The sequence below is a fragment of the Cryptomeria japonica genome, chromosome 11 (assembly GCF_030272615.1).
Source record: "Cryptomeria japonica chromosome 11, Sugi_1.0, whole genome shotgun sequence".
NCBI classification, from domain to species: domain Eukaryota; kingdom Viridiplantae; phylum Streptophyta; class Pinopsida; order Cupressales; family Cupressaceae; genus Cryptomeria; species Cryptomeria japonica.
In genome coordinates this window covers 642,730,656-642,757,281 of record NC_081415.1, presented here as the reverse complement: position 1 = coordinate 642,757,281, position 26,626 = coordinate 642,730,656, and the positions used below count along the sequence as shown (strand labels likewise).

The 26,626-nt window shown below is 34.7% G+C and overlaps 1 protein-coding gene across 1 annotated transcript in view; it reads right to left on the bottom strand.

Annotated features, from left to right (window-relative positions):
* LOC131055871 (lysine--tRNA ligase) overlaps positions 1-26,626 on the bottom strand; it is a 67,102-nt gene that overhangs the window by 7,313 nt on the left and 33,163 nt on the right. The window contains exons 13-16 of the mRNA XM_057990190.2: positions 19,951-20,094; positions 19,566-19,634; positions 10,928-11,071; positions 10,794-10,845 (exon numbers count right to left, since the gene is read on the bottom strand). Coding sequence (XP_057846173.2) covers positions 10,794-10,845; positions 10,928-11,071; positions 19,566-19,634; positions 19,951-20,094 — 409 coding nt within the window. The remainder of the gene's footprint in view (positions 1-10,793; positions 10,846-10,927; positions 11,072-19,565; positions 19,635-19,950; positions 20,095-26,626) is intronic.

Sequence of the window (26,626 nt, the reverse complement as noted above, 5' to 3'; positions counted from 1 at the left end):
ACTAGGACTTGACTGGTATAAATTCCACAACTATCAATCAAGAAGACCAACAGAAACTGATGAAGAAATCAGCTTCTCCTGTAGAACTGCCTTTGTGAACATATCGACAGGATTCTCACTTGTGTGAATCTTCTCAAGCCGTCACTAACCCTCCTCCAAAACAGTCCGGATGAAGTGGTACCTGAGCTGAATGTGCTTTGTCCTTGAATGAAAAGCAAAATTCTTTGCAAGATGAATGGCACTCTTGCTATCAATATACAATGGGCTATCCTCTTGTGTCTAACCCAATTCCTTCAAAAAACATTGCAACCAAATCATCTCCTTGCTGGCTTCTGTAGCAACAACATACTCAGCTTCAGTGGTTGAAAGTGCAACAACCTTTTGCAGCCTAGAAATCCAACTGACTACAGTTCCCCCTATAGTAAAAACATACCCTGTAGTACTCCTCCGTGAATCAATATCACCTGCCAGATCAGAGTCAACAAATCCACTCAAAGCAGCATTAGATCCTTTGAAACATAATGTCTTCGTCGTAGTTCCTTTCAAATACCGAAGAATCCATTTCACAACATTCCAATGTTCCATACCCGGATTACTCATAAACCTACTCACAACTCCCACTGCATGTGCAATATCTGGCCTTGTGCATACCATTGCATACATCAGACTGCCAACAGCTGATGAATACGGGATGTTAGACATTTTATTAACCTCTTCCTGTGCCTTTGGGCACATCTCCTTAGTCAATTTGAAATGACTAGCCAAAGGTGTACAAAATGCTTTTGCATCCTGCATGTTAAATCTTTTCAACACCTTCTTTATATACTCACTTTGAGACAAATTCAAGGTTCTATTTTTCTTGTCCCGTGTAATCCTCATACCGAGAATTTGCTTAGCTGCACCCAAATCCTTCATAGCAAATGACCTGGCTAATTTCTGTTTAAGATCATTTATATGTTGCATGTTAGACCCAACAACAAGCATGTCATCAACATAAAGCAACAGGATAATATAACTGCCATTATCAAATCTCTTAAAATATACACAATGATCAGAATGACATCTATGATAACCGTGTTCAGCCATGAAACTATCAAATTTTAAATGCCATTGTCGGGGTGCTTGCTTTAGGCCATACAGACTTTTCTTCAACCTGCACACCAAGTTCTCCTTACCTTTGACCTCATATCCCTATGGTTGCAACATGTAAATTTCCTCCTCCAAATCTCCATGGAGAAAAGCAGTTTTGACATCTAATTGTTCAAGATGTAAATCATTTGCAGCCACAAGACTAAGTACAGTTCTAATTGAAGTCATTTTTACAACTGGAGAAAATATTTCATCATAATCTATACCCTTTTTCTGTGCAAAACCTTTTACCACAAGTCTGGCCTTATATCTTTTCTGACCTCCTTCCTCCTCCTTCAGCCGATAAACCCATTTGTTAGGCAAGGCTCTTTTTTCTACAGGTAAAGGGACTAAGTCCCAAGTCTTATTTTTCATCAAGGAGTCTATCTCCTCTTTCATGCCTAGCTCCCACTGCTGTTTGGCATCTACCTGCATTGCTTCTTCATATTCTTCTAGTTCACCAGAATCTGTTAATAATATAGAATACAAAGAAGGAGAAAATCTTTCAGGGGGTCTACTTGTCCTCGTAGAACGTCTAACACTTGCAGGAGTTTGTGGGACAATCTGTTGTTGCTGAGCATCAGGTACCTGTGGCATTTCATTTTCAGGAATCTCATCCAACACCCCATATTCTTGTTTGTCCTGTTCATGCTTCTTTTCCTGCATCTGTTCTTTATACATAACCTTCTCATTGAATATAACATCTCTACTTCTAATTATTTTCTTATTTTCAAAATCCCATAACCGATAGCCATATTCATCTATCCCATATCCAATGAAGGTACATTTCTGAGATTTAGCATCAAGCTTGGTTCTGTTTTCTTTATCAACATGGACAAAAACTTCGCAACCAAAAGTTTTTAGAAAAGAATAATTTATCTTTTTACCAGTCCATGCCTCCTCTGGAATACCACCATCCAAAGGGGTTGAAGGTCCTCTATTTATCAAATAGACAACAGTATGTACAGCATCTGCCCAAAAATGTAAGGGCAATCCAGCATGCAATCTCATGCTCCTCGCACGTTCCATGATGGTCCTATTCATTCTCTTTGACACACCATTTTCCTGTGGAGTTCCTGGAACTGTCTTCTGCTTTCGAATCCCATTTAAGGAACAGTAATCTTCAAATCCTTTGCTGCAATACTCACCTCCATTATCCGATCTGAGACACTTCAACTTTTTTCCTGTCTTATTCTCAACCAAAGCTTTCCATTTCTTAAAAGTTTCAAAAACATCTGATTTTTGTTTTAGGAAATATACCCATATTTTTCTGGTTGAGTCATCAATAAAAATAACATAATAACAAGAGCCACCAAGAGATGATACCTAAGCCGGTCCCCATACATCTGAATGTACAAGCTCTAACTTCTCACTCTTCTTCTCTTTCCCAACCTTGAAAAATCTGACTCTTTTCTGTTTACCATAAACACAGTTTTCACAGAACTCTAAATCAATCTTCTTTAGTCTTGGCAATAGATTTTTGGAGTGAAGGATTTTCATCCCTTTCTCACTCATGTGCCTAAGCTTATGGTGCCATATTATCGAATCTGTTCTTGCAACATTTATTGTTGTTGTCCCTGCAGTAACTTTATCTGTAGCAGCTAAGATAGAGTAAGTGTTACCAGTACACAGATATAATGTGCCTACCTTTGCACCTTTAGCTACTACTAATGATCTTTTAGTGACCTTCCACATACTGTCTGAGAAGGTAACTATGCAACCTTCACTACCTAGTTGCCCTGCAGAAATTAAATTTCTTCTTAAATTAGGAACATGTCTTACCTCCTGCAGAAACCAGTCATTACCATTCTGCAACTTGATCTTTATCTTTCCTTTTCCAACAATTTGACAGGGCTCATCATCACCCAAATATACCTGTCCAAAATCACCTTGAACATAATCTAAAAAATATTTTCTATGGGGTGTAGCATAAAGTGAAGCCCCAGAATCTATTACCCAGGAATCATTAACATTATCCAAACATAAGATTAAAGCATCTTGTAAAGTATTACTTGCAATATTAGCTTCCTTACCGTCATTTTCATTTTTTTTCCGAGACCAACAGTCTCTCTTTAGATGACCAGGCTTTCCGCAGTACCAGCAATCTTTCTTTCCTCTAGATTGAGAGCGTCCTTTCTTTGACTTCCCTCGTGACTTCTCATTCCCAGGGCCTTTTGCTCTTTCCTTTGATCTTCCTCTGTTCTCCACATTCAAAACACTACCCGATGATGTTGGAGTCTCACCTGTGCTTTTCCTTCGCATTTCCTCGCTTAGGATAACACCAACAATATCATCAAATACCAAAGTATTTTTACCAGAGACAGAGTTACTTACAGCCATAACCAAGTTATTCCAGCTTTTTGGCAAAGAACATAAAATCAAGAGAGCCCTAACCTCTTCTGCAAAGGTAATTTTTACCAAAGACAATTGACTGGTAATTGTATTAAATTCATTTAAGTGCTCCGCTACAGATCCTTCCTCACTCATTTTTAAATTAAACAAACGCTTCATAAGAAATACCTTATTCGAAGCCGAAGGTTTCTCATACAACTTAGCCAATGTTGTCATCAAATCTACAGTGGTTTTTGCTTCTGTTATATTGAATGCTACAGACGACGCAAGGCACAATTGAATGGATCCCAATGCCTTTCTATCTAAAATGTCCCACTCTTCATCTGATATTGTGGTCGGTTTCTTTGCCTTTCCTTCCAATGGCCGCCACAAATCCTTTTGATACAGGTAATCCTCCATCTGCATTTTCCATAACTGATAATTCTGGCCGTTAAACTTTTCGACCTTGAATTTGGAATCCTCCATTGCTCCCACTCAAATCTAAAAGTCCTGCCAATTTACAGAAAACCTCGCTCTAATACCAATTGTTAGGGTTTCAAGCAGATCCGAAAGCAAATATGAACTAACAATTATATGCAAATTTAAATACAAAAGATAAAGAAATAAAACAGGACACAGATAACACAGAGAGTTAACGTGGTTCCCCCAGAATGGGTTACGTCCACCATACACAGCCGTCTAATCTTTCTTATTATCCAGCAAAAACAGTACATCAACCTTACAATGCCTTAAGCATCCCAGCCACTTATAACATGCATTTTTAGGGCAACAAACAAAGTCGGTCTTTTTAGGGTTTTATTACAATGTCGGTTTTCATCAACGAAAAACGGCAAAAAAAAATTTCTCGGGGGCGACATGGCCCCGGACCCCAGCGAGGATACCTGCTGAGTGTACAATACTTTGCCGATCAGTCGCCACATTTCAACAACTAGCTCCTGATGCTCCCAGATTGCCCCAAGCTACTCCATCAAAATTCAACTTGAGCATATCCTACATGGAGAGGTTTTTCACTTTGAGTAGAATTTGGAGATTCATATAACAACCATCACTACCATATGACATGTAATAAAGGTTTGAGTTGGCGATTGGTAATGCAAAGCAATGGTCTATGATATAGATGAAGTGTATCCATCTGTAAAGTCATTAATCTCTTTAGATATTTGTACGCATTAACTCGTATGTCCTTATTTAAAACTAAGTTACCAATTCTGGTTCTGGTTGAATTCACAAAATTGGCAAAATAAAATTGGGGTTGGGTTCATTTGGGGTTCATCTGATCAAAAAATATATATCACCTTTGTTCAATCCAAATTACCATATTAAACCATAAAAGTTATTCCTTCATGGAAGCATAAATCAGGAAAATATTGGAGAAATTGTGATCAATTGCGAAATGGCAAAATTCCCATTTTTTTCCTTTAAACAATGTGATTTTTATGAAATATCATTTACTGCTGCTTTTGGCTTGTTATATCCATTTTCCGCTGATTTTTCTATGTATAATCATGATTTTTTTCAAGGGTTTCTACCAATGATATTCAGTAGCACTTTTGCCTGACATTTTTGGTAGGTTTTTTACCTGCAATTTTCGCATTAATTTTTATTTTTCTTCCTCTAGTTGCAGAAGGGAAAAAAAGATTGATCAGGGTGCAGTTGCAGGATTTTATTTTGTCTATGCCCTAGGGTTTGCACCAACTGTGGTTTTCTTCCAAATAACCACAGCATGAGCAAACGTGTTTAAATTGAAGATTGCTGCTAATCATTAGTAGATTTTCATTTCTGTAAGTTTGGTTGGTATACAATTCTCTTTATGAAATACCTTTATTTATGTCTTCAATCTTTGATTTAAAAAAAATTAAAAAAAAAAAGCTTAACAGCCAGAAAATACCAGTTTTCAAAGTATGCCATGCTCGAAAAATGGTTGTATATCTCATTTGGGACTTTGAACAGATAAAACTAGAGAATGTCTTCAAATTTACAAAATACAGGAAAGGAATTTTCTCCAATTAGATAAACATGAATATTTTTTGCTTCTTATTTTACCTAGGTAACTTGAACTATCAATAAAACAAACATAATGCCTTGTAATTTGTGAGTAATATGGTCAAAGCTAATCACTGAGAGCTTTTATTTAATTTGAAGGGACACTAAAAAAACAAAATTACAACTCTATTGCCTAAGAAAAGTGTGGAATTATTGGTTTGCCACTAACAACTTACTCTGAAACATAGATTCAAAACGTGTTGTGAGAAATCAGTCTACTCGTTGGTTAACTCAAATGTAGATTTGCGGCAAGAAAAAGATATATCAATTTATATTAGACACCAATTATTACTTCAGCTATGCATTGTCAAAGCTTGTAAACTACTGTTATTAAATCAGGTGTAGAAATGAAATGTGATAGACTTTTGTCAAGCATTTGATTGTCATTTCCATTGCAGATAACTCTTTCAGAAAGTGTCAAGCACGCATTATTTAAATCATCCACATCTCTCTGGAAGAATATCATTCAGGGAAATACGGTCTGCAAAATTAAGGAGTTATAGGAACCCTGGCTGGTTAATATAAGATACCTTAACCATAGCAGCAAAAGTCATTTGGGAAAAAAGTTGACAAATCAAAAGTATAAGATTTTTTGAAAAATCGGGATTTAATCAGGAAAAATCCAATTAAAAAACATATATTACTATTATAAAAAATTATTATACAATATTTATATTAACATGATATAACTATTATATTATTATTGTTATAATTCTATTATTATTGTATTATAATATATTGTAGTTATAAAATTATATTATTATATTAATATATTTATTATAATAAAATAATAATATAATTATAATATCCCTATTCATGGGGCTAAGCAGGTTGATCTTGCTGTTAATCCTGGGCTTCATGTGAAATGGAGACCGTCCGAAAGAAGGGTGGATAAATATGATATAACTATTATATTATTATTGTTATAATTCTATTATTATTGTATTATAATTATTCTATTATAATATATTATAGTTATAAAATTATATTATTATATAACTATATTTATTATAATAAAGTAATCATATAATTATAATATCCCTATTCATGGGGCTAAGCAGGTTGATCTTGCTGTTAATCCCGAGCTTCATGTGAAATGAAGACCGTCTGAAAGAAGGGTGTATAAAGATCAACTTCAATGGAGCCTCGAGAGGCAATCCAGGAGAGTGGAGCAGACTGTGTTAAGGGATCAAAGAGGACCCATTCTGAGGGAAAACGCAAAATATTTAGGAGTTCGAACAAAAAACGAAGCGGAATTTCAGGCGGCCCTTCTAGGTTTGCAAAGACCTAAAGGAAAAGGCGAACCAAATACATTTGGAGGGAGACTCACTCCCAACAGTTAATGCTATACAGCAGAATCAGAAGCCAAATTGGAAGCTCAGAAAATGACTAACTCCGATTTTAAAATATCGCATGTGTCTAGGGAGGTGAACGATTTGGCAAAAGGGGCGTCAGAAGCTTGCAAGGAAAACGTAATTATGGAAGGGAGTAGGGTGGGAGATATTCTAGACTAGAGAAGAAAAAAAAGTACAGATTGGCAACATTTGGAGGTGAGCAAACGCAGCAAAGTGACAAGTTTTCAATGATGGAGGACAGGAGGCTTTATGAGTTTCAAGAGCAAAGGGTGGAAAATAATAAATTGACTCTATTTTAAGGCCTCTGCAGACGACACAAATACATCTAGAGAAAGGAATAGAAGGAGTTAGGCTTACTTGCCTATGCAGGCAGATGTCGTTTTTAGGATCAGTGACAAAGAAGAGGCTGAGGTGTGTCTTTAAGACTAACCACAGCCTCATGCTTCACACTGCCAAAGGAGTTTTGTGAGAGTTCTCGAGGGCAGATCATCGGTATAGAGTTAATACCAATATTTCCTCACTATTGAATGTGGAGGAGTCAAAAGGAAATGGCAGGAACACTCTGCAAGAAATTAATTTGGAAGCAGTTTTATAGGGGAGTTGGAGGATGTGCTGGAGAATGTAGTGGAGAGGTCGGGGATCCCTTTACAAGAGATTTCTATGTAACTTGAGTGCACCGTTGTGAGATGGATAAATTTATGCTCATATTTCCTTTTTTCCCATCCTGCCTTCCAAAACACTAGGCAATGGTGGGGAAGAGCACACTCTTTTTGAAAAGGATGTTGGAGCTGGTTCCAGAGGAGGGGTTCGGATGGCTTTAGGAGAATATTAGAGAAGAGAATTTGGTTCAATTCGACAGAGGAGCGGAACGTGGAGGATAACAACTCACAGCCGAATGATGAAGAGGAAAAGGCGGATGAAGATCATAGCACATGTGAATGCCTCAAGAAAAATCAAAAGGGTCAACAATGTGGGTACTGCAGGAAGGTAGGTATAGATGTTTAGGATATCAGTTGTATAAAGCTATTGTTGCCCCAATTTTGAATGTATTAGGGATTTATGTTTTAGAAATAGCTGAGGTTTGCAGGTCACCATATTGTTGATATGGGTGTCTACGAATAGGTTTTACTGTTTTAGGTGTTAATGTTTATAGTTAGCCAGACATGGCATATGATACAGCAGTAAGTCATGGACTGAAAAGCAGAAATATAATCTTTTTTTATAATTAATACAATGGGTGCAGCCCCCATAGGCTGCTATTAATCGATCAAAAAATAATATAATTATAGTATATAATTATATTGGTGTATTATATAGCATCAATATAATAGTTATGTTATAATACACTAATATAATTATAATAATATTATATTAATATATAATTATTATATTAATATATAATTTATAATTATTATATTATTGTATTGTATTAAGATATTCTTATAATATTATATACTTACTAATATACTACATTATATTAATATATTATAAATATTTTAGTTATTTTCGAGTATTAATATATTTTAATTAATGTAATTAGTAAATTATAATATTATATTAATGATTAAATATATTATAATAATTATAATATATAAATATATTTTAATTATTAATATATTATTATATTAACTTAATATAATTACTATATTGTTGTATCCCCGGTTCCTTGGTTCATAAATGATTGTACTCCAATTGGGCCGCTCATCGTTAGAACCATGGGAATGTTAGTCCCTTTATCAAAATCAAGCCCCTTTCTATAGGGTAGAAGGCAGCGTGTGCCCTCAAGTAGTTTTATCCAAGATGCCCTATTGACATAGGAGATGGCATCCTCCATAAGATCCAAATGCGAGAATAGGATAGCTGAAATGCGAGAAAGTGTGAGGGTGAAATATCCGTACCACTCTCGCGAGATGGTGAAATAGTAAAGTTTCGCCAATGAGAAGCCCTTCCCCTTGAATCAAAAGTTGTCTTCGCCTAAAGGCCGAGGATCAAGGGTGACCTCATCTGCCAACCATAGAAGAACTGGAGAGAGATTGCCCATCTCAACAGGATGAAAGGGCTTAATGCCAGGGAACGCCACCTCCAAGTACCCCTTTATCTTAGTTATAATTTGGTGAAATGAAAGCAGCGGTTTCTCCTCTTGTTGCCTAACCGGATCTCCTGACGAAGGCAGTGTACTATCATTGAGTAGGGGGTTGGGGTCACCGCAACTATTATTATATTAATATATTATAATTATAATATAATAATAATATAACAATTATAAAAAAATAATAGATTATAATTATACTATAATTATTATATTATATTATGTTATTGTATAGTTTAAATATAATTTAAAAAATGAAAAATAAAAATAAAAATAAGGTCATGGATACTATGGCTCTCTGGGAAGCCAACAGCTCACAAAAATAACTAGAATCTACTCCCGCCATCATGAGATTTTTAATAACTCTAGAAAACTTTCAGGTCAAAGTAATTTAAATAAAAATCGCAATTTAATGGAGGAGAAATTTGAAAAACCTTAAGTTTTCTAATTTTTACGATTAATCACAATATTTTTGAGATTTCTACTTGTATGACTACTAACTCTTAACTGTGAGATCAAGATGAAGTCTCCTTATCAGAAAATCTTTCAACATTAGAAATGGTTGATTTAGAAGGCGAGATCTTAATTAAGGGAGATCTTTGCACTTGCATAACCCAACAATATGATGCACAACTTTTAGCTAAGCATACAGTTTATACAATTTACTTTTAAGACTTGTACAATTTGCTTTCGTGACTACTAACTCTTAACTGTGAGATCAAAATGAGGTCTCCTTATCAGAAAATCTTTCAACATCAGAAATGGTTGATTTAAAAGGTGCGATCTTAATTAAGGGAAATCTTTGCAGTTGCATAGCCCAACAATATGATACACAACTTTTAGCTAAGCATATGGTTTGTACAATTTACTTTTAAGACGTGTAAAAACTTCATCACGCAATTTCTGAATATCTAACGTCTAAGTTCCTCACTTAGAATGTATGGCTTCTACTCAGACATTTCCTTGAAATTGTGTTGTAGATCGCAAGCATCAAACAACTTAGACATTTGAATATCTATATGCTATTGGAATGCCTTTCAATTTCAATCCCATTTGAATCCTCATTTTTCCAAAAAACAAAAAAAGTAAAACTTAATACTTTTTCCCATTTTTTGAAAAAAAACATCAAAATCAGTGGGTTTGCTTTTGGATCTGCAAAACTCAGTTTGGGCTCATTCAGAACAAAGCCACAAACAAAATGCAGCACACTAGCAGAATCCCAGGCCGGACCCACCCAGAATCCAAACTGGGTTCAAACTGGATCCAAAACTAGGGCGTACAGAGAATGAACCAATAATATAGATTTAAAACACAAACCTAAGTTTCCAGGTGACCATGGCTTTACATCTTAAGAGCACATTATGTCACAATGTTTTGACACAAGTCCCTCCCTTCTCTTCCCATGCAAGTCTACTACTAGGTGTAGGTGGATTGGCAAGTTCAAGTTTGCCACCAAGCATGTTCATGATGTCAAAACTTAGAAGTACAAAATTTAAATGCTCTGTAAGGCATATGAAAAAAAAGGTGCCTCACAAGGCATCAACCTAAATAGCTGCCTTTATATTGCACAAATTCTATATTGCACTCGATCTTCATTTTAGCAGCACTATAGCAATGCTGCTCAATTAAAAGTAAGAATTACCACAAACCAAAGAAAAATCCAACTTCCCTCTACAGAACTTATTTTGGAGCCAAATGTTCTTCCACTTGTATGTTTTCAAAAAAATTCGCATCCTATGCAGTAAACAATAAATTTCCTTTAATTGTTTAAAAATAATTAATAAAGACTCGGTGTGTTTGCCAAGATTAATCAACAAAAAACTAACCTTTGGAGGAAGAATCTTCTTGAGGTTTCATTGCAGGGAAAAGCAAAACTTCCTGAAATGGCATGCAGTTATTAGCTCTTATATCAAACAATTGTGTATCTTCAGAAATAAGCAATCAAGCAAACAAAACTGACCTTGATATTCTGGGAGTCTGTCAAAATCATTGCAAGACGATCTATCCCCATTCCCCATCCACCAGTTGGTGGCAACCCATACTCTAATGCAGTACAAAATGTCTCATCTAAAGCCATTGCTTCATCATCACCAGATTGTCTGTCCTGAAATATTTGAAAGCGTACAAAATGAAACTTATTAGTAGCATTTAGAAAAAATATTCATCTGCAGCAACCTGACAGGTTTAATCCCTCAATTTTAAATTTTTAACTAGTCAAACCTTAACCTAGCCAACAGTTATATCTATATTCACCTTGCAAAAAATGATCTCAATGCTCAAGCAACAAATATTACCAAACAATAAAAACATGGGTTCTCTCCATTGCACAAAAATATATATCAAAAAATGTGGAGTTTGAATTAACACAGACCTGCCACTTTTCAAAGCTAATCATTAAGCTTAGAGAAGAAAGATATAAGTTCAAACGAACACAAAGAGATTCTCATTCTTAAACATTTAATTTCCAAAAATCATAGAGCCTAGAAAATAGTGCACCTATGTTTTACAATGCATGATAAAATTAGTATCATAACTAGAAAAATGTGTGCCATGAATAAATAGTAATATCACTAATTCTCCAAGAAAAAGAATAGTTTAATGTTCCTAGGATTAAGTTAGCCAAATCTGAGTCAGCAATAGACAACTCCTCAGGTGAATCCATGTCATCTTTCTGGATATTGAAAAATTGATTGCTCAAAATAATCGGATGATTTATTCAACAATATACAACCGTATATAAGGAGTTTACAAGACAACGATCTAAATTAAGAACTAGTCATTTAAGTGAAAACTAAAAAGCTAAAGCTTAAAAAACTAAAAAATAAAAAGGTAACTATGCATCTTTAATAAAGAAGCAATAGTTATGCTTCAAAGGCTAAACAAACTAAATAAGTTGACTAAAAAGATAAATAGCTAAATAAGTCGACTACTAAGATGACCACCAAGAATAGAAAATGACCATTATAGAATAGATATTAATATTATTTTAATACCCTCCCTAATGGTCATCATACTCAATACCCTACAGAAGACACTACAAGTGTTTTGATCACAAATGCAAAGAACACTCTGCTGCTACGGAGACCCTCCCAGGACCTGCAAAACGTAAATGACCAAGAGTACCAAAAGTCATCCAAGCTGATGTAGCCCTCACACGCGAATTAGAGTTCTGGCAGACGTGATTTATTGAAGCCTAAAACCATGATTTTGAGGAAAAATCGGCAAATCCTTTTGCAAAAGAAACTGAGCACCGTTTGCTCCAGCAACTCCAAAACAGACTGCAAGATACCACAGTTGCAGATGTTTGCCTTAGCAGTGCGACCCAAAACTGACTACAACAAAGCACAATTTTTGTGGAAAAAAAACCGTCAAACCCTGAGAACTTCGCGAATCACAAAATCCCACGCGAACTTTATGTATAACAAATGATTTTTGAGGAAAAAATCGAAAAAAAACAATTTTTCCGGAAAAAATCGTGAAAACCCTCAAACAATTTTTTAGGTAAAAATCATGAGACAATTTTTCAAGTTAAAAATCTTGAAAACCTACCAAACAGGAAATTTGCTGATCACAAAGCATAGAAGGCTGACTCCTCTTCAGAACGCTCTGCAACATGATGCATAGATGCCAACAATTTCCTGCAATATTTCTTCATATGGCCAAACTGGTGACAATAGTTACACTGTACACTTTTCTTCTTCGAAGTCAAGTGAGATTGACCTTGACCCTTCTGATGGAAGGACTGAGCTTTACCCTTGTTCTTATCCCAAACTTCAGCTATGAAAGCCTATTCAATGGATGAACTAGTGTTGCTTCCAAACTATTGCTTCCATCGATCCTGCTATAGAAGTTTGGTGCAAAGATCAGGAAACTTCATATCAACACTAGTAGAAGTGATATTGAGCATATCAATGAAATGCTCGTAGGATCTGGGAAGGCTTTTCAACGTGATCGCTACCATATCCTCTTCAGCCATGGTGCGGCCAATAGCTTGCAACCGGTCATGGATGTCCTCGATCATTGTAATATATGCTTGGATAGATGTCTTCTCATCCATCATGATAGAAAACAGCATAATCTTCAAAAAGAAAGCTCGGCTCTTGTCGAATGTTTCATGAAGATCCTTCAAGAGAGTCCAGATCTCTTTAGCTGTTTTAACTAAGGGAGCTGATTGTTTGTGACGAACAACTTGATGAGCATGACAGCCTCTAGAGTGCGTTCATCAAATTTATCCTGATCTGGACCTATTGTTGTAGGATGAGGAACCTTGCCAAGAACAATCTAATCAAGGCAACAATATTCAAATATCGTTAACATACGTTGTTTCCAGGTGTTGTAGTTGCGGGCCATTGAACTTCTAACTGTGTTCCAACATGATGTTGATCAAAGATGCCATCACAGAAACCGAGGTTGAGTGAGCTCAACCTTGTGAAGGCAGCAGACAGAAGAATCTGATTAAAAATCAGAATAGAAACAGTTGCACAAATAATTAAAAACCCTGGAACAAAATTCGAGGCACAAATCCCCATGCACAAATTTCGAGGTTTTTTTAAAACCCAAGAAATTAAATTTCCTGCAGATTTTAACCCTAAAGTTTCTGGAAAATAATAATCTGCAAAATATAATATTGATTTCTTTAATATAAATAAAACTGAACTGGCGCAAACCCCCAAAAAATAATCTACAAACCCTAGTCGTGCAATCTGTGTGAGCAAAAAATAACGATTTTAAAAGAATCACTGAAGAAACACAGGTTTGAAAACCTTGGTTCGTGTCTGCCTTTAGCACACAAAAAATCCCGCCAAAAATTGTCCATAAAAACTAGATTGTGCAGACAGAAAGGGCGTGGGTCGATTAAAACCCTAGTCGGTGCCCAACTTCGACCCAAAAAATCGTGGAAGAAACCCGAAAAAAGCGTGGAAAAAACACCTACAAGAATCACGAACAAAGCGCAGGATGAGTTGCGCGACGTCAAAAATCCGCAGGGGGTTTGCCAAAGAAAAAAAACCCGTCGAAAAACTATCCGCCACCACACAAATAACACAAGAAATCGCGAAAAAATAAGAATTGCGTTTTTTTCCTTCCAACGCACAGAAAACGCTAGCAACCCTACAAAAAAAAACTTCGCCCACGAACATTGCACCAAAAATAATCACGATCCGAAAAAAACGAAATTTTTTTTTCTTCTAGAAAACCCTAAAAAATTTGCCCAAGAAATTAAAAAACTATGGAAAGTTTTCACTAAAAAAAATCTCTGAATTTTTCTCTAGAATTATAAATCATCCATGATCTGATACCATGAAAAATTGATTGCTCAAAATAATTGGATGATTTATTCAACGATATACAACCGTATATAGAGAGTTTACAAGACGACATTCTAAATTAAAAACTAGTCATTTAAGTGAATACTAAAAAGATAAAAGCTTAAAAAACTAAATAATAAAAAGCTAACTATGCATCTTTAATAAAGAAGCAATAGTTACACTTAAAAGACTAAACAAACTAAATAAGTCAACTAAATAGCTAAATAGCTAAATAAGTCGACAACTAAGATGACCACTAAGAATAGAAGATGACCATTATAGAATAGATTAGATATTTATTTCTCACATCTTGTCCCTTTGATATAATGTCCTTTTGTGTAGGAAATAGATTGAGAATTCTTACACCCATATATTAAACCCTAGTTATTCTAAATAAAATGAAGATTTGTTTACTACATTGTTAGTGCCATTAGTTACTTGTTCTTTATTTTAGTATTTATAAGTTTTTAACATATATAATTCATCGTGTTTGTTAATTCTCATTATACATGTGAGATATCCACATCTATAGTTGGAAACTTGGAAGAGAAAACAAAGAGATCAAAATGAACAAATCAGTTTTGCCAAAGTAATAATTAGATTGTAGTGAACCATTTTTCTATATCTTCATTCGACAAAAACATATTTCCATCTTAAGAATATACAGAGCTAAAATTTACATGAAACTACTAATAAGAATTTTTTGTATTTCTTATATTCTCTAAGAATCTATAAGAAAGTTGAAAATATGACCTAGAACATGGGTTAAAACAAGAGGAGAAAATTCCTTTCTCATAAGAAAACATCTAAAGATCAATGATATTTTTGTTATCACATCATAAATTTGTTCCTTGTAGGAATTTGAAAGTATGTTCAATATGATGCAAATAAGGGCATTAGTGGAGAAGAATGATGTCACATTAATATCTGAGATAAATGTTTCTAAGGTTCTCCCTTGAAATCCATCACATGCAGCTTCCAACACATTTGAGGAGCCAACTTCTTTGGTCAATGCTAGGTAGTTCACAAAGCCTTTCCAACGTGAAAAAACAGCTAGTCTGTGCCAGAAGATAGATGTTTGAAAGAGCAGTTAGTAGAGAGGCACTGACATTCGATACATGGCCTATAACAATAAGTATTTGGTACTTTTCTTCACCAAAATATATTTTTTGAAGTGAAGAAGAAAACTTAGTGGTTCAAATCAAACAAATAAGCAAAAAGATTGAATCCATGAACATCCATACAGAATCCGGTGAGAATCAACAAAGAACTAAGATGAGAAGTAGGCTAAATAGGAAACCACTGACAATCATTAGAAGACACACAGGTCCCTAGAGCAAGATGCCTTACAATAAGAGTGGATCCTTGAGTCAACAGTCAAAAGAATCAGCAGTTATTAAAGATATAAAATTTTGAACCAAACAGGTAAAGATATTCCCTGCATGATATCTGACAATTGATTTATATTTTGGGTATCTTCTCCCAATAATTGCCAGATATCACACAAAGGGTTACCAATTAGAATTGAACCAGTCAAGAATAGTTTATACAGGGCAATTAAAATTCAATCGACCAATTTTTTCTAATGTTTGGCTAATATGCCAGACCACAGTCATGATATTGAAGTACAAGATGTGGAAAAACAGGAAGAGTAATTATATTCAAAGTTTTGATCAAATGCCAATCTAAATTTGATCTTCAGTTTGTGATGTCTGATTTGCCTGATTATGGTGCATAAGCATCACATAAAACCTAATAACATGTTATATACACAAATACCTTTCTATTGATGATACCAAATAAAACCTAATAACGTGTTAAATAGACAAATACCTTTCTATTGATGATACACATTCTATTACAATTGTTTTGCGGCTTGCCTATTAAAAGTAGTTTTCTGTTGATATTGACATCTACATGTGTAAAAGTCCATTTAATTTTTTCTCATTTTCTGGGTTTTGACTCTTTTTTGTTTACTTACTAAACACTGGGCCTTGAACCTTTTTCAATGATTTACTAAACTCTTACTCTTCAACAATGCCTAAGTGGCTGCCAAGTCTGATTCAGGTGACTTGTCAATGAAGTGTAGGAAAATAAACATGTGCATGAAACAATGTCATTTCTAACTCTCCAACAAAATATCGGTCACTATTTATTGGGTTCTGGTCGTAAATGGATTGCATAACATAAGCACAAATTTTTACTCGTACTTGGTTTTGCATCTGATACTTTGGCATTTAACAAAGATCTGATCTATTGTCACATATTAGCCATGGTTACCAAAAAACTGGGACTAGTAAGTACAGGAGATAAGATGGAATTAATTATCTTTGTAGCTTATCTAGGCTCTATAATATTAAAGATTTATATCATAGAACTTCCATGAGATGGCAAGATATGGATACTCATGAGATCTGATCTCGTCATATATTAGGAATGGTTACCAGAAGATTGTGACTGGTAACTAGTACAGGAGATAAAATGGAAATAATTATCTCGGTATATCATCTAGCATCTATACTATCAAATATTTATATCACAGAACTTCCATAAAAAGAAAAGATATGGATACCCAAGAAATCAAATGAGGATGACGAAATGGTAAAATACCCCATATAAATCATATATGATGAATTATACCACAAAATATTCTTATTTAAATCAATAATATTGTATAATTATTAAATATAGTAGCATGTCTATATTTTAAAAAATTCATGTAAAAGATGTCGAGAAATATCAAATTTTAAAATAATTTCAATGTGAAAGATATTGGTAATAAGAGATTATATAATATTTAACCAACATTTGCATTATTGGTTCAATTTTTTTATTAATTGATTATTTTTATTTGTCATTTAGCAATTTTTGATCTCGCTTATGCACAAGTAATCCCAAATATATTCATATGGTTTGTATTGAATAAGCATAAATTAATCCTAATCAAATATAGAAGATATTCTACTCTTAGGGTACAAAGAAAGTGTATTTCCAACAATTATCAAGAAAGAGAAAACAAAAAAAAAATGAACGAAGAATTTGACTAACATAATGTTGTTTGCAAAGTATGGGAAAGTGTGAAAAGAACAATGAGGAGTTGAACACATATAAGAGAAATGATTCGTCACATACAATTTGTGCTTAGAATTTTAACATGGCATATCTTAAAACATATTGAACCTTCATGATCTTGATTCTTGACTCATACTACTATATTGGCTTGAGATTTTAATGAAATCACAGTGGATGAATAGCTAACTAAAGAAAACTTGTCACTTGAAAGATTCAGATAACATACTCATAATGTTTGGGATAGCTACCCAAGATACCAAGGATGAGATATAATTGATGGCTTCTGTAAGATATTTAAAGAATCAAAGTAATTTGTGCAATTTTTACTCGTTTTCATGTTTATGATGTTACGCTTTTCTAGTGAATCAATCTATTGGGGTTGTTCAAAGTCTTGTTTAATTAAGTGAAAACAATCTAGGGTTTATTGTGAACTTTTGTTTGTAAGGTTACCCAATATTTAGTGATTAATTTTTTGATGTCCAATCTAATATATATTCTTAATGAATTTGGGAATCCACCTTACCATTTCATGCCAACCATGGTTATCAAAGGTTGAGATTTATATGCAAGCAATTGGGGTTTGAGGTATATATTGGGGAGTTGGTGGCCATGTCAAAACTCAATAAGGTTTATCTCATGTATACTTGCTTTTAAAGCAACCATAGGCTTTGCATAAAGTTCATTTTTATAGGCTTATGGATGTTATGCCATCAATATCCCATTCCTTGAATAGCTTGAAAAAATTAGGTAAATTAGATTTATTTATAATATTTTTAGTGACATGATTCATTTATTGGATAGGTTGAGAAAAATTGATAACTTTAATTTGAGCTATAATAGATTTGTGGGTGCTATTCCATCACACCTTAGTGTATCTATGTCTCATATATTTTTAAGATTTGTCCCATCTACTATCGTGTTACAATAAAAATGTAAGATATAATTATATATACATTATTTAAAGTTTCTTCTCTTTATAAATTGTTGAGAAGTATTTTTACTATAAAACAACGAAAGTAAAACAATAATAAAAGAATGATGTTGTCCATTGAGTGTTTATATTTATCCTAGTTGATAAGAGATTTCGATCAATTATTTATCTCTTTTTGTTTCACTATTCTATTTCTTTTAATAGAAAATTGGTAACAATATGTATGTTAGTAATTAGAACTTTAGAGAGTGTCTATAAATTTAATTTTCTCTCTTTTATCAGAATAGTTGCTCGTATACATGCAATAATTTTTTTCACAAATTTTATATTTTTTTTAATGGTATTATATTTTTAAGCTTATTTAAATGATTATTTAAAAAAAATTAAACTTATAAACAGAAAGACAAGAGTGAAGTATCTAACTATCATATCCTTTTTTTTTAATGGAAGTCCAGACTTGCAAGAATAGTAGAACGACAAGGGCACGAAGCCCACGAGCACACGAGCCCAGCGAGGGCCTTCACAGTAGTTTTTGCCTCCCGATATTGGGGCTCAAACCTATAGGTTGAAACCTCTTCGACTAACACCAGATCAGTGTCTATTGCAAACAAGGATTATACAGCAATTGAAAACTTATTTATTATGAGATGCACAAAGGTGAGAAGCATATCATGGCATATGCAAAACTTCAATGCATATCCTGGTTCAAGATTGATCAGTAACAAAACAAACAGAATTCTCACTGATTGAGAAAAAAAAAATTGTGGTAATCTTGAATAGATGACTCCTACAAATGTAATTTTGACAATTTTAAAGGAGTGCAGTGGACCATAACATGTAATGATCATTATGTACCATTTCACATGAATCGGATATTAAAATATTGCAAGTAAAAGTATCAGATCACTCCAGCTCCCTTTAAAGACTTCAAAGAAACTTGCTTTAAATGATAGATAAAGGTAATTGTCCATTTATTGAAACATATATGTCTTCCTTCAAAACAGGTTTCAATCTAGAATGACAAATACATTCTCATCATATATAACAATCAATGCACTCTAAGGTAATTGAAAGCTTAAGGAAGAATTGGAATTGGTAACTTATATTAGCATGTAATCACAAAATTGCCTAGCACAATAAAAATGCAGCCAAAGGTCACACTATAAATATTTACCGTAATTTACCATATATGCAGTATAGATAATTCAAAAAACCAATGATTCTCAAGGTTAAGCCCAAAATTAAGGCAATGGATACAGAAGCAAGCTAGTTAGAGAAAATCAGGGTACCTTGAGCTGATCTGCAAAGCGCTCACGCTGGACAACAGGGTCATTAAGTTCAGTATATGCGTTGCACAACTGCAAAAGACAAATATAACATTTCATATAGCAAAGATAAAAAATTAAGCTTCAAACCAAAGCATATGCAACAAGCCTTGTTCTTTGAACCAACAATATCTAACCAGTCTTTCACTCTGTAGAATTTGATCATTAGATACACCCGCTAGGGTTAAAAAAAAATGCAACAGTATGAACTTTATTCATCTTGTGTACTTTTAAGAATGAATCTTTTCCTCACCCCATTAATAGAAACTGATGAATTCCATCCACACACTACCAATGAAATCTATTAATTAATAAACCAAAATTCAAAATAAGCAGCTGGCTGATATACCTCGTGCTTATTCACGAATAGTTCAAATCTCTCAGTCAATTCTGGTCTGTCTCTGTGCCACTTTGCAAGAGGGCTCATGATCTGGGGATGATTGATGATGAAGGAAGGATTCACACACATTTCCTCCAAGAAATGCCCAACAAGCTGCCAGTGCATTTATAAAATGGATCAAAATTTCTAGTGCATCCATACATATAGCAAAGCTTAACATTCCATAGGTTTCTATAGCTAATGCAACATTAAAGTATAAAACCCTTATTGCATGCAATTAAAATACATTACATATCCAAGAAACAAACTTACGTGAGACAAACAAGACTGAACTGATCAACAAAATCCATAACTGTCTAGATCATCCATACTACAAGAATAACATTCATGAGAAGTATAAATAGCTGTGAAAATCTAAAAGGAAAATAAGCATTTTCAGTTTTCCATGTCCAATTGAAATATCTCAGATGCCTGTAATGGCACTCTTGACATTAATAATGAGCTTTATTGTTCTTATTCAGAATAGTTAAGTAACCATTGTTGACCTCAAGCAAATAAATATGTGTATTCCATTTATTGCAGTTAGTATATAATTTTATTGAGATTCTTAAAAACACAGCTTCAGTTTTAAAACATTATAAGAAATAAATAGTATACCTATGCCAAAGATATCATATTTGTTCATTATTCCACTTTAAAAAGGCAAGAAAATCTAATAAGACATCATCATCATCATCAAGACATCCACCTCCGCTATTGTCATCATCATCATCATAAATTATATTACTGTTACCATTAGTATTACTATTACTATTATCCTTGGATGAATTGATTGAGATAATTACAAAAATAACTGATTGCATGATGAAGATAGACAAAATTGATTGATCAGTTAAACTCAAAGTGAGTGGGAGTTGAGAGATGAAAGTGAAGATAAAATAATATATAATTAAAAAATAAGAATAAATTAACTTTTTTTAATTTTTAATGCATTAAGTGTCACAAACACGTCAAATTAAATGCTTCTAGGTTTTATTGACAGATGTTTTGCATCCTTAAGTGAGTATTTTATGCCTTCGGCATAATTACTAATCTTAAAATCAAAAGAAATGAAGTTGAGACAGTCTCAACTTCATCTGATCAAATAAAAATGATTTGCATCAAACAAATTTCTCAAATTCAGACCATACATAACTGCAAGGCTTTTCAATCATTCAATAATAGCATCTCAAAAAAAATTACATCCACAAGCAAAGACCAGATGCTTACATACTATTTTCCATTTGAATTCTTTATTTGATAGCCTGAACTAAAGTTGCTAATGATAGTACTCTAAAAATAGTATTTATCCAGCATTTCCCTACTCTTCTTAACATATCATTGTTGTAAATACCCTAGAATTAGACACACTAAAACTCTGGAAATATCCTGTGATTTTCCACCCCCCTCTGTCTTCAATAACGTTGAATTCCATTCCAGTGTCTTTTATTTCATGAAATACTCATCATCAATCTATTTAAAGTAGCTAACTCCTACATAATACTAACATATCTGCAAAAAAATCCTTTCTTGCATGTGCACTATTGATCTTCAACAGTTTTATGAAATGATATAATAACAACCTTCAATCTATACATACGATGTTACCAGGCACACTCCAGTGGGCTCCTGATCCCGTATTGAACTGGTCCAAGTACTGGTTCTGCAACAGGAGCAGCCTGAGTTTGCCCAAGGTTCCTACCCAAGCACCCCAAGTTCACATAAACAAAAATGTACCAAATACATAATTTCGCCCTAAGTGATAAAATTGTGAAAATAGCTGTTCCCAGTGACTTTTGGTGAGATTAGAGGACTTCGGAATGTGTACTAGTTGTTGTTTCAGTTGAGTAGTGTCGATATGGTTCTATGCAGTGTTTCCTGTGTTATCTGTTCAAATAATCGATGTATTAACAAAGGAGACAATGTCTCCTTAAATAGAGATTACAAGACAATGTTTCTAAAAGAAACAATCGTTAACTGGAGTTACAAGTAACACCAAAAATAGAGACTACCTGACTAACTTTAAGACTCTAAAAAGAACTTAAGATGACCATTATAGAATAAATATAATATTGTTTTAATATTATCAACAGAGGTTCAGTTCTGATTTGCCAGTTTACCAGCAAGAAAAAGTGTTAGCAGACCTATATTGGCCAATATTATCATCTATCAGAGGTATATCTTTGTTGGGTACTTGAGTACATTGTTTATTCATGTTATTTAATTTATTTTGGGTTGTTGTGCAGGCTGCATTTGCGATCAGAACTTTACATTACTACATATCAGCAATTTAACTTTCTAAATAATGTTCTGTAATTTATTTGATATCTTGTAATACCCTGGATGGTAGTACCAGCAATGGTTTCATATTTGCTTCTTTTTGTAATTGCACACTCCATCAAATAAGTTTAAAGCGATTGTGCTTGTGCAACTGCACTCCACTAAATAAGCGAGAAGTGACTATTGTAATTCACCATACACATGTTTGATCCAATCATTTTTTATGCCATTTTTTTGTAGCATAAGGTTGAGGGTGTGGCCAACACAAGGTGTCCAAAAAAATGTGGGAATGACACTTATTTAATGGTTTGACAATATTTCACCTCCCATTCACAATCCACTGCTCTCAAAAACATTGCACCTTTAGGGGACAATGCAATAACATTGATCAATGAAAAATTTCTTGCATCTTTCCATCCATTAAAAACGACGGACAACCTTGTTTCGGCCCACGATTCCCTTATGGGTTCAAGGGCTCCTCTACAAACTTCTTTTCCAATAAGGTGATATGCTTCTCAAAACCCAAGCCCATGTACCCTTTTGGAGCGCCTCATTGATTTCTTTCACCATTTGTTAATAAAATGGTGAGCAAACACAATTGAATGCCAAGTCATTCACTTAAAGACACCTCACTGTGTTAATCGGCAATCTCTCAAGGCTTGTTTTGAAATGCCATTTCGAACGATCCCTTTGATCTCTCATGTGTTTAAATAACTGGTCCTTCAAGTGCATACAAAAATGAGTGGATCTTTGTAGGTTGAAGTTTATAAGGCGATGGAGGGGGTTTCGTCCTTTGAGATCCTTTCTTTAACAAAGGATGATTTGATTTACAACCTAATGCTTGATTTACTTTTCATTGCTCATCAATATATGCCAAGATTTGTGATTCAAGAAATCCTTTACCACCTTTGTCTAGGTAAAATTTGATGCCTATTCCCGAGAATTTTGCACAAATGGCCTTTCACTCAACTATATGAGCTTGAATATCTAACATTACATTCACTATAAATCCAACTATAACCCCCACCACCTGGAAGCTGCTAAACAATGTTTAAGGGTTTGGAGGCGAATTTCATTTTAAATTAAGAAAAAAATAAAAAAAAATTAAAAACCAACGAAATACACATGCATGAGTACCCACCAAATTCACCATGAGCTCACCCAGAATGGACCTGCATGTGAAATGCGAGATCCTAGGTGGCCCCATAGGCGGATCAGATCCAAACCCACATCCAAGGCAACCAAACCCTAACCCAAGGGTTCCACCCAACGGACTGGTCACATAGTTTTATACCAGCTATTTCCTTTGTGATGTCCCCGATTAAATCTGAATCGGCCCCTTTATTTGCTATTATTTTAAATAAAATAAAAATTATAATTATTAAATATTTTTTTCACCTGTCTTGTTAGTGACAGTTTCCTCTTATGGCAGTTACACTTTTGAAGCCAACATAAGGAGCAGGTATTTATAAGAGCTGCTATGATTAGCTATGCATCGCTTATTTGGGAATCCAACGCATTTCTTTGCTTTTCTAAGACGAAAATCCTAGAAAGTGAACCTGGGCAGGACATCGCCCCCACTCTGTGCATTGTTATCTGCTTCAAATCTACTCACCACTTTGTCCCAACTGCTATTCCAGGTGTTAGCGAATGATAAGGCAAATGAAAGAGATCATAGGTGTGATTTTCGGCGAGTGCCCTAGTTGTGTTTACTCGGTGCATACTTTATTGTATGTCTGTCGACATCAGCAAAGCCATTCATTAAGGACAATACAAGAGGCAAATCATCAAGAGCAGATCAGGAAGATCAAAGAGTTCCAAATCAGCATGAAGGATGATGGAGATAGTTCAACTTTTAAGAGGAATGAATCAGCAATTAAGTACTGGAAAAGCTATCCAAAATGGAGCTGAAGGGAGCAATTCTGGTGGTGAGAAAGCTTCAGCTAGTGGTGAACAAACCTCAGCAAATATGAAAACTTTAAGGGCCAAATTTACGGAAAGAGGAGCAGCAAGCAGTGAGGAGCAGTCACCTGACCAGGAAGTTGAGATGACAATACAATGCCTTAAGTGTTGTCATACGCAGGGACATGACCTTCATCAAATTTTATGAGATGAAGACAAGGACTAGGCATAGAAGGAGAAAGTATGAAGAAAGAAAAGACATTCATTGTAATGTCCCCGTCAAATTAATACTATTTGGTATTAATTATAAATAAAGTGAACTTTCCTTATTTTATATTAGTACTAATATTGACTAATATATCATAATAAGAGTTCTTTGATTTTTCTCAATAAAGATTAAAGTTAAATATTAGTTGCCTAAATACTTTGTTTAAACTATCATTTACTTATCCCAATCTGCGGGAGTTGGTGGGAGTTGGTTTCTACGGGAATTTTACCCGTTTCTGTTCTTTAAAATGAGGATTGGCACATAAGGAGGAACATGGGATTTTATTAAAACAAACCAGACCTGGAAGTGAAAGTTGATTATCATTGAGATATCAACACTTGATTAGGAAATTCCTTTCGCCAGCCATCAACTGGCCTACTGGAGTTCTGGAAAGAAATTGCATAGGCGTGTGTAACATACACACCGATTGGGAGAATATTAACAGCATTGGAGGAAGTTGATATGGGTAAATATCGCAAACCACGCACGGTATATGTGTGCCGTCATTCAACTGCGGAAACCGTGAGAACTGGTTTATTGTGGAGGCTGCGTAAACGATGAAGTGGAGCCGGGTTGATATACGCCGTGGAGTTCCCAGATTATACCAATTTAATGCCGTGACAGGGTGTGGTGTCCCAGCGCAGAGGAGACGACATTATCATTTTGTTTGCCGTGGCTAAGAGGCCGATATCGGGTGGAGAAACGTTGGCATTCACTGCAGTGGCTGTGGCGGGAGTGCAGATCGATTCCCTACCGCATGGTATTGCAAACTACACGCAGTGGTATTCCATAGAAGAATAGCGGGATGGAGTTCGGGTGGTGAAGCGTTAGCGGGATGGAGTTCGGGTGGTGAAGCGTTGGCATCCACAGGTGTATTTCCACGTGACAATCAATGGGCATACGGAGGTTCTTCCGGAGGACTATCGCGAAGATCTTTGGCACTGCCAACCCCACGACTAACAGGTGCACCATGAACATTTGATTATACTATGTTGAATGTCTATAATGTCTGATCAATAAATGGTAAAATGTTCAGTAGGCTTGAAAGTTAATGTTGGTCTGCTCAATATATATCAATGAATGAAATGTTAATTTTAACACTTTCAGATTGACATAACTTAGAATTTAGACTTAGTTTCTAATTAGTTAGTTTAACTGAAAGGAAATGAGAGCAAGACACAGTTACCCTGGGAAAACCTCCTAGGAAGAAAAACCCAACCAGAAAAGATCCTTAGATCTGATTATGGATTATAGTTATGTTATCATTACAACACTTATCTCTTGTATTTGCAGATTCAGATGTTGCTGTCCAAGAGGTGCCTTCAACATTCACTTGCTGTCATATGAAGAATAGATACTGCTGCTCCCTTCTCCAAATTGTAGGCTTCTAAGAATTATGCTGTGTATGACCTTAAGTTGACAGTCCTTCAATTAGTACTTCGCTGGATATGTATGGCTGGTAGACCTCCAATCAATTTGTTGTGCATACCCTGAATGTTGCCAAGTACCCTAAGGTGAATTTCGCATCTTCAAATGGTGAATGAGGTTGCTGCTTGAAGTTGACTGAAGTTCGCACTATGTAGACACAAGAATTTTCGCATAGGATGAGAGAGCTTATGTTTGCTTGATTGAATAATAATGAATCTTAATCTTTATTTATATGGAGCGAACCCCTTAGCTAGGTCGGCCTCCCAAAGAAATAATCTTTTAATTATTTCCTCTTTAACTGCCTTTGTTAATAGGGTTGGCCCTATTGGACAGCACGTTGAATGTTTGGTTGATGTAGCGTGAGGGATAGGGCAATGTTTGAGGGAAAAAGGGCCAGCCCCTTTTTGGGCGGATTCCAATGTTGCCCAAGGCAATATGAATCCGCCCTTCCCTAATTAATATCAACATGAAATTCATATACATCTCAATGAGTAACCGCCTAAGTCAAACAAAACATCTCTGCATAATCCGATCATAAACATTTAATCCAGTAAGGAATTTTACAGTGGTATCAGAGCTTTTGAATCCTGCCAGCCTGTAGGGAGTTGAGACTTCATGAAAACTTAAAGCACACTTGAGTATGCACCAGGGAAATTATAATTTCCAAAGTACTAGGGCCCGTCAAAACAGATTTCCAAACTCTCCCTTTGCACAGAGTAGTTTATCTATTCCGTTTGAAATTGAGGATAGCCACACCGAAACTGACGA